Genomic DNA, 16,264 nt, shown 5'->3' with positions numbered 1-16,264 from the left:
TAGAGCTAACACTAGCTCTATTGTTGCAGTTTAATATACAAGTATAGTAATTAATCATGCTTTGTTTGAACAATCTGCAAAGTAGCTGATCAAATTGATGTAGTAGATGAAAAAACACTATGTCCCTCTGAAGTGGAATGGAAGTATACAGAAGCATAAAATAGACAATAGCACTTGAATACTTAGTTACTTTCCACCACTGGATATATCAAATGCTAAATAGGAATAATGCTCTACTATAATCCCATGCTCACTGTATTAATCTTTCCCCTTGTAATTTCAACAAAGATCCCTCTCAGAATGGGGAAGAGAGTGTTAGAAATGACACTTGGACATCACAGGAACAGCAGTGGAGCCATCTGACTAGAGAAGGATTAAGAGTGAGTTCAGGATTGCTTGTCTTTTCTTATTCATTTGTAGTTGTAGCAGCTGATGGTGAAGAGGCAGAAAAGTGTCTGTGGCTCCCACCGGGACCACAGAGGTCGTGTCTCAGGCTGCAGACACAAGATTTCAAAGTGTCTGTGAATCAGAAGGGGACATGTCATAACACTACATTTTTATTGCGCTGCATGAAAGCCCATATACAGTATAATATAATGGGAAACTGATTAAGTCGTGACCTTGTTTGTTAAGAATCCATTTCCATGACTGAGCAGGTTATTTGTTCCCGTGTTATTTTAAAACTGTAGCATTATAAAAAAGCTGGAGTCAAGCGGAGTTATAAAACCCATTTGCCAACTCCTCAACTAGGCCTATATAAGGAGTGAGTGGATTACTCATTTCACACCTCACGAATGCCTACGATGTGCTAAGGGATCTTGGAGAGAGAGAGAGAGTGCACACAAATGGCCCACAATTGCAGAGTAATAACTAATATCTTGAAAACAGCCGCCGGTGGGTGGATGGTGGGATCCTGGTGTGTGAAATGTGGCGTTCTCTGAAGAACGAAGAAGCTGCACAATCAGAATTTAAAAGTCAAAAGGTATTTATTGAAAAGTTAAAACTTAGGCAAATCAGATGAGGTAGCCTACTAAAAGTCATGGACACTTATAAATACAAAGTTAAAGACTTCCTAAATACAAAATAATTTACATACGACTAACAATGCATCTCTAGGGACAGCTATGGTCTATACAGCTCAGTCATATTCAACACGTAAATATTTACATATGCATTTACCCCTTCACTGAAGGCAGGCCAATACACATCCAAATGAAGACCCTATGAGTCTATGTCCTCTGCAACACAGATTTAATTACATACTTTATTTATTAAATACATTTTAGTTTAATTGTAGTTCCCCAATAATTACACAAAGAGCTTCTCAGATGCCTTCCAACAAGTTATTTCAGCAGTGTTGTTGCCCTGTACTGAGGCCTACCCCACAAGCAGCCTAACACAAAGCATTAAATCATCTAGTGTGGTTTAAAACATGCTATTCTTTTATTTAATCTACCAAGGCCTCCACATTGACTTGGAGTAAGTCAAGGAGGGCAAGCTCAACACATCCTGGCTGTCAGCCTCCTCTGAGGAGGAGACATGACTTTGCTCTGAGTCCGTCTCATCCAGGTCAGAGCAGAGGTCATCGGTGGAGGTGGAGGTGGTGGAGGACGGGGCCGGGGACACCAGGGCCGTGTACATGCTCTCAGACACGGGCCAAGTGCTGTTGCTGCCGGGGCACTCCTCTGCCTCCGTGTCCGGGAGCATCACCCGAAGCCGGTCCTCGTCGTTCAGGGGCATGCTCTCCAGGAGGTGGTTCAGCAGCTCCGCAGCCACCGTTGGGTCGATCCCGGGGCAGCTGGACACAAACGTGTGCACGTCGTGCATACATTGGATGTAGCCCGCGGCGAATCGCTCACAGGCTTCCCGGTTCACGGCGTCCACTTCTGCGGAGAGATGATATAAAACAGTTAGCTTAAAAGTTAGCAAACTTAGCTACCAACGGACAGATGGACTCTGCGCTCTGATTGGCTGAGCCACGGTTGAATCTGCACACGCGCACCTGTGGCCGCAGCACTGTTAATTAGAATATTAATGCGCTGACCGTTACAAATTAATTCACAGGTTAGTTTTAAAGAACTATATTGCTCGGCGGAAGGCTGACATGTAAGTAATGTGCTAATTTAGAGTTAATATTTTTAGCTAAAAACGACTTAATATTAAATATTTAGTAAAGTATGGCGTACTTTTAACTAAATGTACAATGTTTACCTTGAGCCCGGTTTTGTAGGATGCTCTCCACCCGTTTCACTGTCATCTCCAGCACTTCAGCATTCTCCATCTTTGATTGTAACTGCAGCGGGTGACAAAAAACGTAAGCAACAAGCGCTGGCAGCACAAGCTAGCTGAAACACAACACCACATTATTTAGAGAAACAACACTCTACAAAGCAGGGGTGTGTAAATATATAATATCTTACGTCTGCATCCGCCATGAGAACTCTGAGTTCTTGTAAACTTTCATTGATGCGAGCCCTTCGTTTCTTCTCGACCAGAGGTTTCCTCATCTGCCACAACAGTAAGGACAATGGAGTTACTCTTGACAGTTACCAGCCAAGTTAAAGCAGACATGTTGGTTTAAAGTGCTCACACAGGCCCTCACCTTTCTGTCAGACTGAATTCCACTGCAGTTATCACCTCTGTCCGTGCCGTTTGTGTTGTTACGGATGGGGGCCATGTTGGTAAAGTTTAACCCAGGCGCTGCCAGAAAGCCACTGGACTGGAGATTGGCGTGTAAAATCCAAAGAGCCGTTACAGCTCGTCAATGGGACAGATGGCCGGGTGATCCCAGCGGCCGACAAAGCTCACAGAGAGGCTGGGCTCCTTAGTGCTGCTCCGAGGGGGCATGGACTAGGTATATATGACGGTTCATTTACATGTGAATGGATGAACTGGCTACGAGAGCAAGACACATCCAGGACGCGCAACGCTCGTACCCGCCAATCACCAGTGGTCATGTTAGCTTTTGTCCCCAAATTCAGTCTGAATCCTCACACAATTTAAATCACCTAAGATAACTGAGGTTCAAAAGTCATCTGCAACTTCTGTAGCAACATCTGAAACAGATAGGATACAACTAAGTTAATATTAAAGCATTTATCTTGGATATAAATGCATAACAACAACTCAAAACAAAATCTAGTTAGTGATTTAATTAGTAAATCAAGCTCATCTTGCAAAAACATCACCCTCCAATATTTACCCTTTAATCATCCTCTTTTAATCATCCACTATAGGCTATATATCAGCTAATTCTCACATTGCATCATTAGTCAACTGGGCTTATTTCATGCTTGATTGTGAGCCATCAATCCACCTATAAGGACCAGGCTAGTGCTCCACTCCCTCTGTAAAAAACCTAATGTGAATTGGACTATATGAGCCATTTGTCAAGTACATTACTCTCAGGTGTAGAGAGTGTAAAGTGCCCGTAGCCCTCTCAAAAAGAAGCAGCCTGAAGCAGTGTGGGCAGGAGAAGAGATCATCCCTGTATTTGGGAGGTTTCAGGACATGTTGCCTGTTTTAGTACACTTTGTGACAAGTGTGTTTTATGATTGTATCGGCATCTCAATTTCCTATATTGTCAAATTTGAGCGCTCTGTGTGGATTTTGTCTGTAGTGACTCACGTGGGCACACTACTATGGCAGTTCCCAAAGGTGACATGAGCTACGTGCATGTCTGCAAATTTGCATGTGTTGTGTAATTTGCATTTTGACTGTTGATATGCACTGCTACATGTAGTTTGGTTTGACGCAATGTTACAGCTTTAATGTTTCAGCACACTGCTGAATATCTGGCTGCTGGGTGTTAAGAAGGTGGCTGAAAGATTTTAGTCATTTATTATTTGGGAAAAAAAGAATAATTATGCCTGATCATTTGACCATGGCATTTAAAGTCTTGTTTATGAAATTTGACTTGGTGTATAGTATGTAAACATCATGTTAAGCACTAGAGCCCACTTTGTAACACATGCAGTGAGCTATTTTAATAATAAAAAAAATTGCTTTATGGTCCTGTTACAGGTTTATACTACATTAAATGCCCATATAACATTGCATTACATTATGAAACATATCAAACTATACATTAAATACTCAAACCAAGATGCACTTTGTACTGTAGCACACTTTGTACAGTACACAGTGTACTGTGCTGTACAATGCTTTGTGCATACATGCCTTGCTGATGCCCACGTGCAAGGTGTGACTGCTTTTATTTTATGATCGTCATTATGATCATAATTAATATCAGTAGTAGTGACCTAAAGCCGGCTTTATCGCAGTATAGTAGCTGGCTGAGAGTTTGAAGCATCCCTACATTTCCGGATGATAGTATTCTGAACATGGTTGAGGAGAGGAGATGCAGCTTTAAATAAAACACGGAAAGCACTACCATATCGGGCACTGGCCTTCAAAATCATGGCATAATGTAGTTTAATGTTAACAAAAGGGGGGTAAATAATCTGTCTTTTTATCCCTAAGAGATTTAGACATTTAAGTGCGTTTATCCGTTCACTTAGGAGCCCACGAACAGTGTATTATGAGTTAATTTTAAACGTCGCAGCCGGACCTGGACTCTTATTTTGACAGCGGCGAGGCGGCTTTTCCTTCAGACCCACACAGTGCTTGTTCGTCAGAGAAGACGCTCTTCTGAGGTCACTGAGTCCCGGGGGCGAGACTGCTCCGCCGCTATATAATCTTCCCGGCTCGGTGCATGAAACCAGCTCACTAACATCAGCTAACGAGACAAAGCAAACAAACACCGAACAAACAAACATGGTGAAGATCACCTTCCAGCCAGTTTCGGCGCAGAAGCCCGACAAAGAGATCGATGGAGACAAGATCATTATACCTCAGGCTCACGTGAGTTTGCACACTTTGTTGTTGTCTATTGTTTCATGTTGTGGCATTTGTCTTAGCATCAGTGCTCCTTTTGCATTGGTTATTATAGCAAAGTAGATTAATCTGTTTATTTTTAGCGTTAATGTTTGATTTGTCTGTCCATGCATCATCATGTCACTTCATGGGATTATTTTAATACTGGTAATCCGTTATCTATTTGATTATGCAGTCAGATATATAAACAAAAGCCATTATATGTTTAAAATAATTATTGCAATTATGTTTTTTAATTCAACTAAATGGTTGATAATAACTACATACTGCAGTTTATTATAATGCTTTTGCTGGTGCAGCTATTACAGGACACTATTAACGCTTATTATAGTAGAAAGGGAAAAGACCCATCACTGCAGGCCGTCCCAGCCTGGGGATGTTGACATTACGTCACCGTGTTTGGCCACCGCGAGGACACACTGCAGATGGTTGACCTGTAATTGTGCCTTCAGCATTATATTGATTAAATGGTTCATATGTATATGTAATGTAAGTGTATATAAGTGTGCATTTATAAAAGTAAAAGCTTCCATTTTTTAAGTATAGGCGTTGGGGTGCAAATAGCCCCAGTTTCCCACCCGTTTTGTCAATATGAGAAAACAGCAGGACTGTTAGCTGCGGTCACTGCACCAGTCAGTGACGTCAAGAGGTGTTTTACCACGTGGGTCCTGCAGGTAGCGCCTGAGAGTGCATTAATCTGTAATTAATTGAAAATCCAGGATTAATGTGTGCTGTATTTAAACAGTGGGAATAATCTAATGGCAGCTGAGCCTTTTATTTCTCAAATTTGACATTATAAAAAAAAAAATCAGGGGTGAAAATTAGCAAAAAATATTGACAAATACTTTAGTTTGTTTGTAGTTGTAGCCTCTCCTGTATCCTATGAGTAGGATCTGAAGGGGCTACTCAGTTGATTTGAGTTAAATCGAAGGCAGTGCAGACAGGAAGTGAGCATCTCACTGTGTCATGATGGGCATATAATTCCCTGAAATGTATATGTAACATGGCACATCCGAAGTCCTCAGGTTTTAGGCTTCAAATCTCAAACACAGGGCTCAACCGGCTGTGTTACAACATTTTAAACATACATAGATAGATAGATAGATAGATAGATAGATAGATAGATAAAGTAATTAATTGTGCACGTGATGATAGCTTGATTTCTTCATTGTGATTTCTTGAAGTCTTAAATTAGCCTGATCATGTTATCTCTGAGTTGGGATTGTATAATGGCTTAAGCCTGTATTAGGCTTGTCACAATAAGTCCAGCTTTTCTTAGCCTCCTTTCTGGACTACCTCCCAGGAGTTAAACATATTTAGAAATCTTGCACTCGGTGGATATAAGTCTGCCTAAGCCTCATCTTTTTCCCCCATCACACTGTACACAATGAGTACCACTTGATGACGCAAACGCATCGCTTCTGTAAACACATATTTTCACCTGTTCATTACGTGAGCAGAAGAACAAGTCATGATCTAAAGGGCTGTGTGGATTCTGGTTGGCTGCGACAGTCGGCTAGGCGTCAGAGCCAATGTGTGTAGATCTATTAATATTTCCGCCTCTGCTGAGGGACTCCTCCACGCAATTCTTCTAGCTTCGACTCCCACCGAGGGCGCTAGGGAACTAACAAATATGGAGCGTGGAAGTAGGCCTCCAAGAATAGACCCAGACGGCCACGTGCCAGCATCTTCGTCAGAGCCTGGCACAATCTGTTCTCCCTGCTTCCGCTCTCCATAGCAACTGTAGTAGGGAGAGGCAGCAGCAGATTGACTGAGAGACTGTGGGCGGGCATCTGGCATGCCTCATTCCAGTCCGTCCTACGTCTACCAGATCTCCTCGCCTGACTGACGACTTTGCAAGCCGTCAAAATTAACTCTGTTACGATTTGGACTTGTACAGGAAAGCGTGGCAAAGTGAGAGTGTCCATTGATACTCCACCATTGAACTGGATATGATTAATTTCAAGTTAACTGCTAAGCTGTGCTCACAATATTTCAACCATATCTTCTCCTTATATTAAAAAAATATTATAAGGGGCTTCATCAACCTAAGAAAGGCTGCACCATTACATCTAAAGGACAGCACTTCCTGTTCTTTGCATCATTTTGCACATATTTTGTGATATTAGAAAACGTGGGGTTCTACAAAATACTAAAATCTCTCATCTAACTATCTGGCTTTTCCCTGTTGACTTGTCCTCTAACCAAACTGCTTTTCTCTTCACAGGAGCAGCTGGTTCTTCCTGTCAGGCCCAAGAAGCCCTTTCCAACCGGCCTGTGCTGCCTCACCTTTGGCCTGGTGGTTTTCATGTCAGGACTGGTGCTGGCCTCTATCTATGTTTATCGCTACTACTTTATACCTCAGGTCAGTTCACTCTGCCTCCCTTTTTTTACATTACAACCTGAACCCAGAATGCTTAAAAAAGAGACGACCTAAAGTAACTGTCACATGCTAACTCAGCTCTGTTGCGCCCCATTAGCAGATCCCAGAAGACAGCTTGTTCCACTGCAAAATTTTCTACGAGGACTCCATATATGCTCCTCTGAGGGGACGGCACGAACTCGAGGAGAACGTCGGCATCTACCTTGAGGACAACTACGAGCAGATCAGCGTACCTGTGCCACACTTTGGAGGCAGCGACCCTGCTGATATCATCCACGACTTTCAGAGGGTAGGTTAATGCATCCATGTGCTCACTGGTTTGTTCTTATTACATTGTATTGTTAAAGTGTTTCATCATAGGTTGAGTATTAATGTTTCTTTATGATTCCAGGGCCTCACAGCTTATCACGACATTGCTTTGGACAAATGCTACATCACTGAGCTGAACACAACCTTGGTGATGCCCCCACGGAGCCTGTGGGAACTGCTCATCAATGTCAAGGTGAGACACTCCCTACATTCGCTGCTGATGTCACTGGTGAAGCTGTTGTAAAAGCATTGTTAGAGAGATGAATGGCTGTCTGAGAGAGTGAAGGACAGCGTGTTACCGTCTTCCGTTCTGAAGCATTCCTCCCACAGACAGCTGAGTGATTCATTTGTGTTTTCTTGTCACAGAGAGGGACGTACCTTCCTCAGACTTACATCGTCCAGGAGGAGATGATGGTGACAGGGAGGGTGAGGAACATGAGGCAGCTGGGCCCGTTCATCCACAGGCTCTGCTACGGCAAAGAAACCTACCGCCTCAGACGCCGCAGCCAGCGCAGACGTGAGTCCACACAACCTTTTCCAATCTAATCATGCAATATGAGATGCTAAATAATGAGCGATGGGTGACTTCCGCTTAGTTATCACCCTTTGTCACACCAACCCTTGTGTGATGTTGAGAAAACAAATTCAACCCGAACCAAATAGGGGCTTCCTAGTGAACATTTCAGACATTGTGTCTGCAGTGTAAAATCCTCCTAACAGCCTGGCAGCCTGATCATCATGTCAGTGTTTGTATGTGGGCGCAGCCTGGGAGCTTCCTGCTTAGTGAGTCACTGGTAGTGGACACATCCACACACTATGGAGGAGGCAGTGATGCGCTCCGGTGATATCTCTGTCGTTGCTGACTTTGATTGGCGTGAGAGCTAATGATGCAACAAACTTCCCCTGAGTACATATATGGATGTGATTTACAGGGATCCCCCATTGCTCATTCAAAGTGAACACCTGCAGAATATGAACACTCAGCTTTCAGTACTGAACAGATTTACTAAACGCATGTTCTTTTTCTCTTCCAGGTATCGACAGGCGTGAGACAAAAAGATGCCACAGCATTCGTCACTTTGAGAACACTTTTGTGGTCGAGACTGTCATCTGTGACAGGGTCTAAACTGGGGCGGAATCCACAGCCATCCAACACTGAAGCCAATTTCAAACCATACCTCTTGAATTCTTTAGGCTTTTAACTGCACTTTAAGAGCAAGTGTTGTCCAACACTTTCAGTTTCAATGTTTGTTATTTTTCTCAAGTTGGAAATGCTCTTTTATTGTCAATGTACGATGTTAATGTCTTTTTTATTCAGTCTGTATATCTGGATGTTTTAAATGTGTATGGATATATCTGTAGCTTGTCGAGCTGTGCATAAGATGTTACTGTGTGTCAGTTTGTGACATTTACATCAGAAGACTTGATTTTATTTTATTTATGACTTGTCGTTATTGTTATTTAATGACACAGTGCACCGGGGGTGATGGTATGGATACTTGGAAGCTGCTTGCACGGTGCACTTGTGTCAATATTCGTTTCTTGGCTCTTTTGTTTTGAATGTCAGAAAATGGCAAAACATACCTCATGTAGTTTAGACGTTTCTTTGCTGGTTTGTATCATTAATGAATGGTGTATATAATTTTGATTGTTCCTAAGCAATATATACTGTAAATTGATTTTCCTCTGGATTTCATATTGTTACATGCATAGATTTTTATCTGAAACCGTTTTGATTTCATTATGGTTTGTCTGTTAATTTCCTTTGGTATCACACTTTCCTACTCCTTGGATATAATGGCTTTAGACTGTAATTAGTAGCAGTGTTTTAGAAGGACATGAAGGAACCAAAGTCTGCAGTATGCTGTGCTTAGTGTCAAGTATATGAAATGCTTTAGAGAGAATGCTTTTTGGTTTAGATCACTTACTGTAGATGATATCAAAGGCTAAAACTCATTTTGTCTTGCTCTTCCTCCTCTTCATTTGGATTTTGCCTGTTGTCTTTAGCTCTCGCCAGCACCCAATCCTTTCTTTCTTGGCATTATAATCTCTACAATGTTAATTTGTCCCAATTTAAAACAAGATTTGGGGTGTCCTTCTAATGTACAACCTGGAGCAAATAAGTCTCTGTTGAGAGAGACCCGTGGTATGTGCTCATATTTCATTTCGTTGTACAGTCAATTTTTCTTGTAATATCTTGCTGCTTTAAAAATAAATGATCAAACTTTTTTTGTCTTCTGAATGTCCATCATTAACAATCATGAACCTGCAAATTAAGGGGTAGAGTAATTGGAGACTGAGCTAACAGTATTCCAGTGTGTAGACACAGTAAAAAGGCAGCTGGTCTTTGTAAAGACTGTCACAGCCAGTGCAACAGGATGTAACTGAGACAATCACAAAGTCCTGATCAGTTTATCTGTGGGACGTGCTTCACATATTTTAATGTGCTGGTCGCAATCTTAGTTTTCTAAAGAACATAAAACTGCAGCGTCAGTGTGATGAATGTGACATCACAAGATGCGTATCTTGTGGTTAGCTTTGCTTCACTTTAAAATGGAAGATGAAGTTTGGTTTCAAAATTGATGTGGTGCTAATTAATGAGAAAAGTTGAGGAAAGTAATAATTCCTGTAATTTTCTTCATGTCATAATGTATATGTGAACTAGTGTATATCACACACTGGCCATAGAAGCAAAGCATATGGTATAAAAATGCTTTGATGAATACTAATTTTACAGATTAAGAATCTTCATTAAACAAAAGGACTTCGTGAAAAAACAGTTTTTACTTTACAAAAAACAACAGAAACAGAAATTAAAACAGAAACAGAACTGAACACAAATAAATGTAACACTGAAAGAGGAGGCGTGTGCAAAATGAAAGTATCAAGACACAAGTAATGCAAATAAACCAAAAGGTGACAGTTTCACGTTTGTTTCTGGTTTTAGAAGAGATTATTTTACAAAATTAAAACAGCATTAATACACAGTAAACCCCCTAATGGAGACACCTTCCACTGTTAGCACAAGGTGACTGATCAGCATGAGCAAAATAAGACAGAGAGCGGCTTCATGTACTGCATGTGCACCTTCATATAAAGCAAATATCCTCCTGTAAACATACTAATATCAAAACAGTTTCAATCACAAGTCAGGCCGACTGCCATTAACAACTGGCCTCTAACAATCTTAACAACATTATTGCACGTTTTAAAGCTACATTGTAAAAATCATTACATTGATTACATTAACATTTGTCATATATATATATGTATATACACTGTGGTGATTTTAAGGAAGTTAGTCAGTCAGTTAAAACGTTCAGCGGACCTTTACACTTATTTGCTTCCTCATTTGTATCACGGCAACTGAAGTGTGACAACCCTTATTTGAGTTTGCATCAATAAGGTCGGAGATCAATTTGAAATATATACAATGCCATATTTCAATCTCTATCAATCACTGATAGATAAAGTTACTTGAATTACAAGTAAATAATTTTTCTTTATAAAAAACAAGTCACAACTTGCTGAAGAACCAACCTAAGAAAACTTCAAAAATTAAGACAATAATAAAAATGTTTTCAGTATCACTTTAAGTTGATTAAAATCTGTTGTCACTAAGATGGTAATTATAAATAATTATCAATTAATAATAATCAATCACATTCATGTATTTTTCAGATCTCAACTGCTTGGAGTCTTGATTTATTCACATACAAGGTAAGTGATATTTAATTTAAATTAACATTTGAATGAATATGTTGGTTTAATTTATTTACTTGCTTCAGATTGAATTGTTTGAAGTTGACTTTTTTTTATGTAAATCTGCATTTTAAATATGAGAGATGCTACATAGATAACGCCTCTGATTGGTATCACAGTTAGTTTCACAATTTACTCACTTTCTATTAAATGAAATTGGTTTGAAGTGTATCAGCGCTGATCTTAAATGATTGGTCTTCAGAACATTCAGAGCAGCTTTGACTTGACTTATTGAGCGTAATACACAGTAGGCTACAAAGCTCTGCAATGAGCTGCTGCTGCTGCCGGCTTTGACTACTTTGAAATGCACGGTAGCCCACACCAGTTTCTCATCGTGTAGGACTGGATGACCTCAAAGCGCCTCAAGCCAAATCACAAGCTCATCCATAAATCATGATAGAAAGAAGTCACATTGTGGCTTGTTGGCGGATTTTCTTTCTGCAGCCTACATTTTCGGAGCTGTCTGAGGTTACAGAGGCGTCAACAGACTTCCTGTCACTGGACCAAATCATGTATCACAGCTCATCAGATCCTCTCCCCACACTACATTTTCGCCTCACTCTCAAGCACTGTGGTTAATTGAGATTGCACTTTGACCTGTCTCTCTTAGTGCATGGCACACTGTCAGCTACAGGCTCTTCAGTTTCACTGCCCTGCTAAAACTCAAGAAGCCAGATCTCGTATTCACCACCAGCCGTCCTCTGAGGACAAGTACATATTAGAACCATCTTTGTGTTCAGACCTCTGAAGTGCTGAAGGTGGCTCTTCTTTGGACCGACATCCTGAAGGTGTGTTTGGTGCTCCTCACCTCATGAGCGATGAAGTAGTAGCACAGAGCGTCCAGACAGCAGGTGATGTTGGACAGGCACATGGCGATCTGTATGAACAGGCTGATCCTGGTCTTGTTGCCGCAGTCCTGAATTATCCCTTGGTGTACCTGGAGTTATGTGAAGGGTCACACATGGAGGACAGAGAAACATTAGTCAACCATCCTGCCTACATGTATGAAAAGCACATTTTTAAAAATCAGATCTTTATTTATTTTTACCTTTATTTTACCAGGAAGTCCCACTAAGATAAAAAATCTATTTCACAAGAGAGACCCTGCCAAGGTAGCAGCCATACAAAATCATATTAAAATACATCAAACAAACATGATGTATTAAAACAAACAACAGAGCTCACCCAGCAGTGTGAACTCTGTTGCGGTTTTGCATGTTCTTATCAGGCTTTTTGAAACTGATCTCTGTATATTTGCTGCACTTACTAAAACCACCTGCCAGATCAGCAGCAGTGATGAGTTTGACTTGTTTGTTTTTAACGTCTCAGCTCCAGAATCTTTTTACAGTCATTTTTCTAGAATGGTCACAGATGCTGTATTTAATACTAAAATAAAAAGCACAAAGAACAGGGCACAATGTGCTTCAGCACTGGTTAAATTGGCTCCTTTCTTTGCTTCAGTGCACATATTTCTTTAGCATTTAAATGTGGAAAAATAAGACCTTGAGTCACCTGAGAAATTTCTCTGAAGATGATCATGTAGTAAACTTTGAGCTACTGGTTTGTCATTTCTCTAATCAAAACCAGGCCAAAAAAACACAAAAAAACACAAAAGGATGTCAGTATTTCTGAAAACCTGGTTACAGTGCTGCTCTGTATGCTTGTAGCTAATGTCTATGTGGTTTGGTATAAAAACGGAGGAACTTCTGACTCCATGTATATTGTTTGTTAATTAGAAAATTAATTAGGCATATGCATTGTAGACATTATACTTTTTTATGTATATACTACATTTTGGGATGAAATCCTTTACTTGCTGAGTCCTCAGGCCCTGTTTACATGTGTACAAATAATTCTGTAAAAGGATATAATCTCTATGTTTTGGCCTCTCGTCCACACGCAGAATTGTAGATCATTAAAATGGAGATTTTTTGAAACATCTTTCAAGGTGCAGATTTTTTAAAGCTCTAGTTACTGTGTATTCATGTGTACATGTAAAATGGAGTGTTTGGGAAACGCTAATGTCGCGTCCTCAATTTGTGCATGCACATTGTAGCTTTGTGCAATGAGCATATGCTACAATGGCAGACTGCCAGTTTGCTAATGGTTTGTTAGCACTGCTTGGTCGAATGACAACTTACCCATAGTGCTTTTAACCAATGCAAGGTGGCGGCACGCATAGATGCAGCGACCCGGAGCTCTCCCTGCTTTAGCAGAATTAGAACACGAGTAAAAGAATGGTTGTAATATAGAAATAAAGATATGAATGTGTGTGTATATGTGGCTGTGAGAATGATGCGATGAGCAGCTGTCTTAAAGTCTGCCAGAAATGAGGGTTTTGAATCAGGCCTGGTCATACGAGTAGATGGTGTGACAATTCCCAGAGTGGGATTGTTGTTGATGAGGAATGAAAGGAAAACTTTCGCATACCCAGAGCATCATTTGTATGTTGAGTGAGCTCCTTCATCCTTGTATTGAAGAGCAGGTATTTTAAAAAAAAAGGTAGCTGAAGTCAGCTAATGCTTGCAAGGGTTTGGGGTCATTTGTGCGTCCTAGTGTGGAGGGAGATCTTTTGTAAAACAAAGGTTGTGTGGACAGAATTATTTTCTCAACGGAGGGGGAAAATATGTGTTTTCAAAAATATCTGTATATGGGTAACAAGGGCTTTAAAGTGATCCCATAAAATGAAATTTAAACATCTATGATTTAACTGGCCTAAACCCCACCTGCTGATGAAGATTTGTGATTGAGAGCTCCATAACAGCAGCAGCTAAATGGACTTTGAGGTGAGATTGTTTTCATCTTTATATGTTATCTACTTAAACCTGTTTCACTCTTTTCACTTTAGAGTTCAGTTTACTCAAAATGAACTTGCAGTTTCTCTCACCAGGAACTGCAGGAGGATGCCCAGGTGGCTGGGGGTGAAAGGCAGCAGGAAGGCACTCAGACTGCTGTAGATGATCTTCACACAGGCCCGGCTCTGGGGGCTGCGCTGGCCGGACTGTTGAAGTGCCCAGATGGTCTGGACCGAACAGTAGATCAGCACCATCGCCGGCAGCAGGAACCCAAACACCTGCAGGCAGATGATCACCAGAGGGCTCCAGCCGTTCTCTGAAAACTCATGGAAGCAGTGGAAGTCCTTCTGCTTGTCCTCCCTAAAGCGATAGATGGTTGGAGAGATTGCTGTCAACACCAGCAGCCACACCCCAACGCAAGTCCCCAGAGCCGCTTTGGGTGAACGCAGTTGCTTGGCTTTGAACGGGTGACAGATTGCCACCCATCGGTCCACAGCTATACACATGATGGTGTAGATGCTGCCGTATATCCCAATAAAATACAGGCTTTCCAAGACCGAACAGAGAGGCTGGAGGTCGGCAGGCCAGCGGTGATTGGCGGCGTGCATTTTGAAGGGAAGTGGGAAGAGGAGGAGCAGGTCCATCAGGGCCAAACTGGTCATGTAGATTGTTGACTCTGTCCATTTCCGCAGAAAGAGGCAGAACACTAAGAGCGCCATGACATTAAGAATCAGACCAAAGGGGAAGATAGGTATGTAGATTGTCAGCTCCAAATATTTCATCAGGTGGTCCACCTCTGTAAAGGAGCAGTTGCTTGTCATGGTCTCGCTGCTGCTGCTGCGGGGGAAAGAGTGAATTAATTTCAACAGCTGTGCTAAAGTGAATTCAAGGCAAATCACTCTTACCTGTCATTACTCTTTGTTCCCACACAGACACATATGCAACATACACAACTGTACCATGTGAAAGCCCTCAGTTGTGTGGGTTCAGTTGCTGTGAACTTGTTTTTGTAACTGCTTTGTGATGTAAAGGCCAACAGCACCAAGAGAACATACATTACTTTCAATCACATGCCTTATATTCAGTGTTACAATTAGAGGTTGTCTGGTACAGGTTCAAGTAAATTGGTAAATTATTTTGACAGTTAATTTAGATATGGAAGAAGCATGATCTTGACTCTGGTGTTTGACCTTTTCAGTTCACCTGTCTATAATCAAACACTAATAAAGAGTACTGAAATGATGTGGGAGTTTAGTGATTTAATTACAGTTAAATACAAAGAGCCTTCAGAAGAAGCTGGAGTTGGTATGTAGTCGTCATTAGAGGAAAATGTCAGTGCATGACAGAGAAAACCTCAAACTATTGCCACTTTGAGTCAAAAATGATACCACAGAGAGAAACTGAAAACATATTTCTGCAGCTATTTATCTGTAAAAATCTCACACCAGACCAACTGCACGTTAAAAGCCACGTAGGCAATCGTTGGCAGACATGTCTACACCATGCTGTTGGCTTATTCAAGTGATCGACACTACGCCCTTTCTAATTAGATCAATGTCGTTCCCATTTCACTTAAAATACAAAAATATTTCAGCAGTTCCTTTACACTTATTCTGTACTTTTAACGTCTAATTTTAGAGTATTAACTGTGAAAGTCTGGCTTGCAATTGAGACACTCAAACAGCAGGTGATAAACAAACATTTGGTCCATCACAAACATTTAACTGCAACACTTTAAAAGTCGAACCTTGTGCTTTCTTAGGTATCTTGCACAGCAGAAAATCTAGTTGCACTCTTACCTCACAGATTCCAGCAGTATCTCAGTCGAACGTTCAGTGTGCGTGTGTTTGTGTGTCTGTGTCTGTCTGACAGTCTGTGCTGTGCCAGACGCACTTCTGCTTTCTCTACCTTTGTTGTTTCATCACCACTTCCTGAGTCATGGCACACATCGTATGTGTGATTTCAGATGTGCATTATAGCCATTTTAAAATAAAGGAAAGGTGAACTCGTCCAGCAGGTCTAATCTACTCACCACTTTTATACCTACTCTTATACATGTGTACTTACTTTTTACATATTTACACATGCATGCATGATCGCTGCCGACTGCTAGAAGGGA

The 16,264-nt window shown here is 41.1% G+C and overlaps 3 protein-coding genes across 3 annotated transcripts; 1 reads left to right on the top strand and 2 right to left on the bottom strand.

Annotated features, from left to right (window-relative positions):
* Positions 1 to 967: 967 nt before the first annotated feature.
* On the bottom strand, positions 968 to 2,898 carry hes6 (hes family bHLH transcription factor 6). Its single transcript, XM_050033429.1, has 4 exons — positions 2,603 to 2,898; positions 2,421 to 2,507; positions 2,212 to 2,293; positions 968 to 1,886 (listed from the first exon to the last, which is right to left on the bottom strand). Exons 1-4 carry the CDS (start codon positions 2,675 to 2,677, stop codon positions 1,453 to 1,455), a joined length of 678 nt encoding a protein of 225 aa, XP_049889386.1. The 5' UTR covers positions 2,678 to 2,898; the 3' UTR covers positions 968 to 1,452.
* A 1,725-nt stretch (positions 2,899 to 4,623) lies between these two features.
* Positions 4,624 to 9,816, top strand: itm2cb (integral membrane protein 2Cb). Its single transcript, XM_050033428.1, has 6 exons — positions 4,624 to 4,863; positions 7,124 to 7,261; positions 7,377 to 7,568; positions 7,671 to 7,781; positions 7,955 to 8,105; positions 8,623 to 9,816. The coding sequence occupies exons 1-6, from the start codon at positions 4,777 to 4,779 to the stop codon at positions 8,712 to 8,714; spliced, it is 771 nt and encodes a 256-aa protein (XP_049889385.1). The 5' UTR covers positions 4,624 to 4,776; the 3' UTR covers positions 8,715 to 9,816.
* Positions 9,817 to 11,466: 1,650 nt separating this feature from the next.
* LOC126382983 (G-protein coupled receptor 55) lies at positions 11,467 to 16,013 on the bottom strand. The gene is made up of 3 exons (XM_050033307.1): positions 15,945 to 16,013; positions 14,238 to 14,982; positions 11,467 to 12,287 (listed from the first exon to the last, which is right to left on the bottom strand). Exons 2-3 carry the CDS (start codon positions 14,964 to 14,966, stop codon positions 12,087 to 12,089), a joined length of 930 nt encoding a protein of 309 aa, XP_049889264.1. The 5' UTR covers positions 14,967 to 14,982; positions 15,945 to 16,013; the 3' UTR covers positions 11,467 to 12,086.
* Between the last annotated feature and the right edge of the window lie 251 nt (positions 16,014 to 16,264).

This window comes from Epinephelus moara, chromosome 21, assembly GCF_006386435.1.
Source record: "Epinephelus moara isolate mb chromosome 21, YSFRI_EMoa_1.0, whole genome shotgun sequence".
In the NCBI taxonomy this organism is placed as follows: Eukaryota; Metazoa; Chordata; class Actinopteri; order Perciformes; family Serranidae; genus Epinephelus; species Epinephelus moara.
The sequence above is the reverse complement of the archived record's forward strand: the minus strand, read 5'-3'. Positions and strand labels throughout refer to the sequence as shown.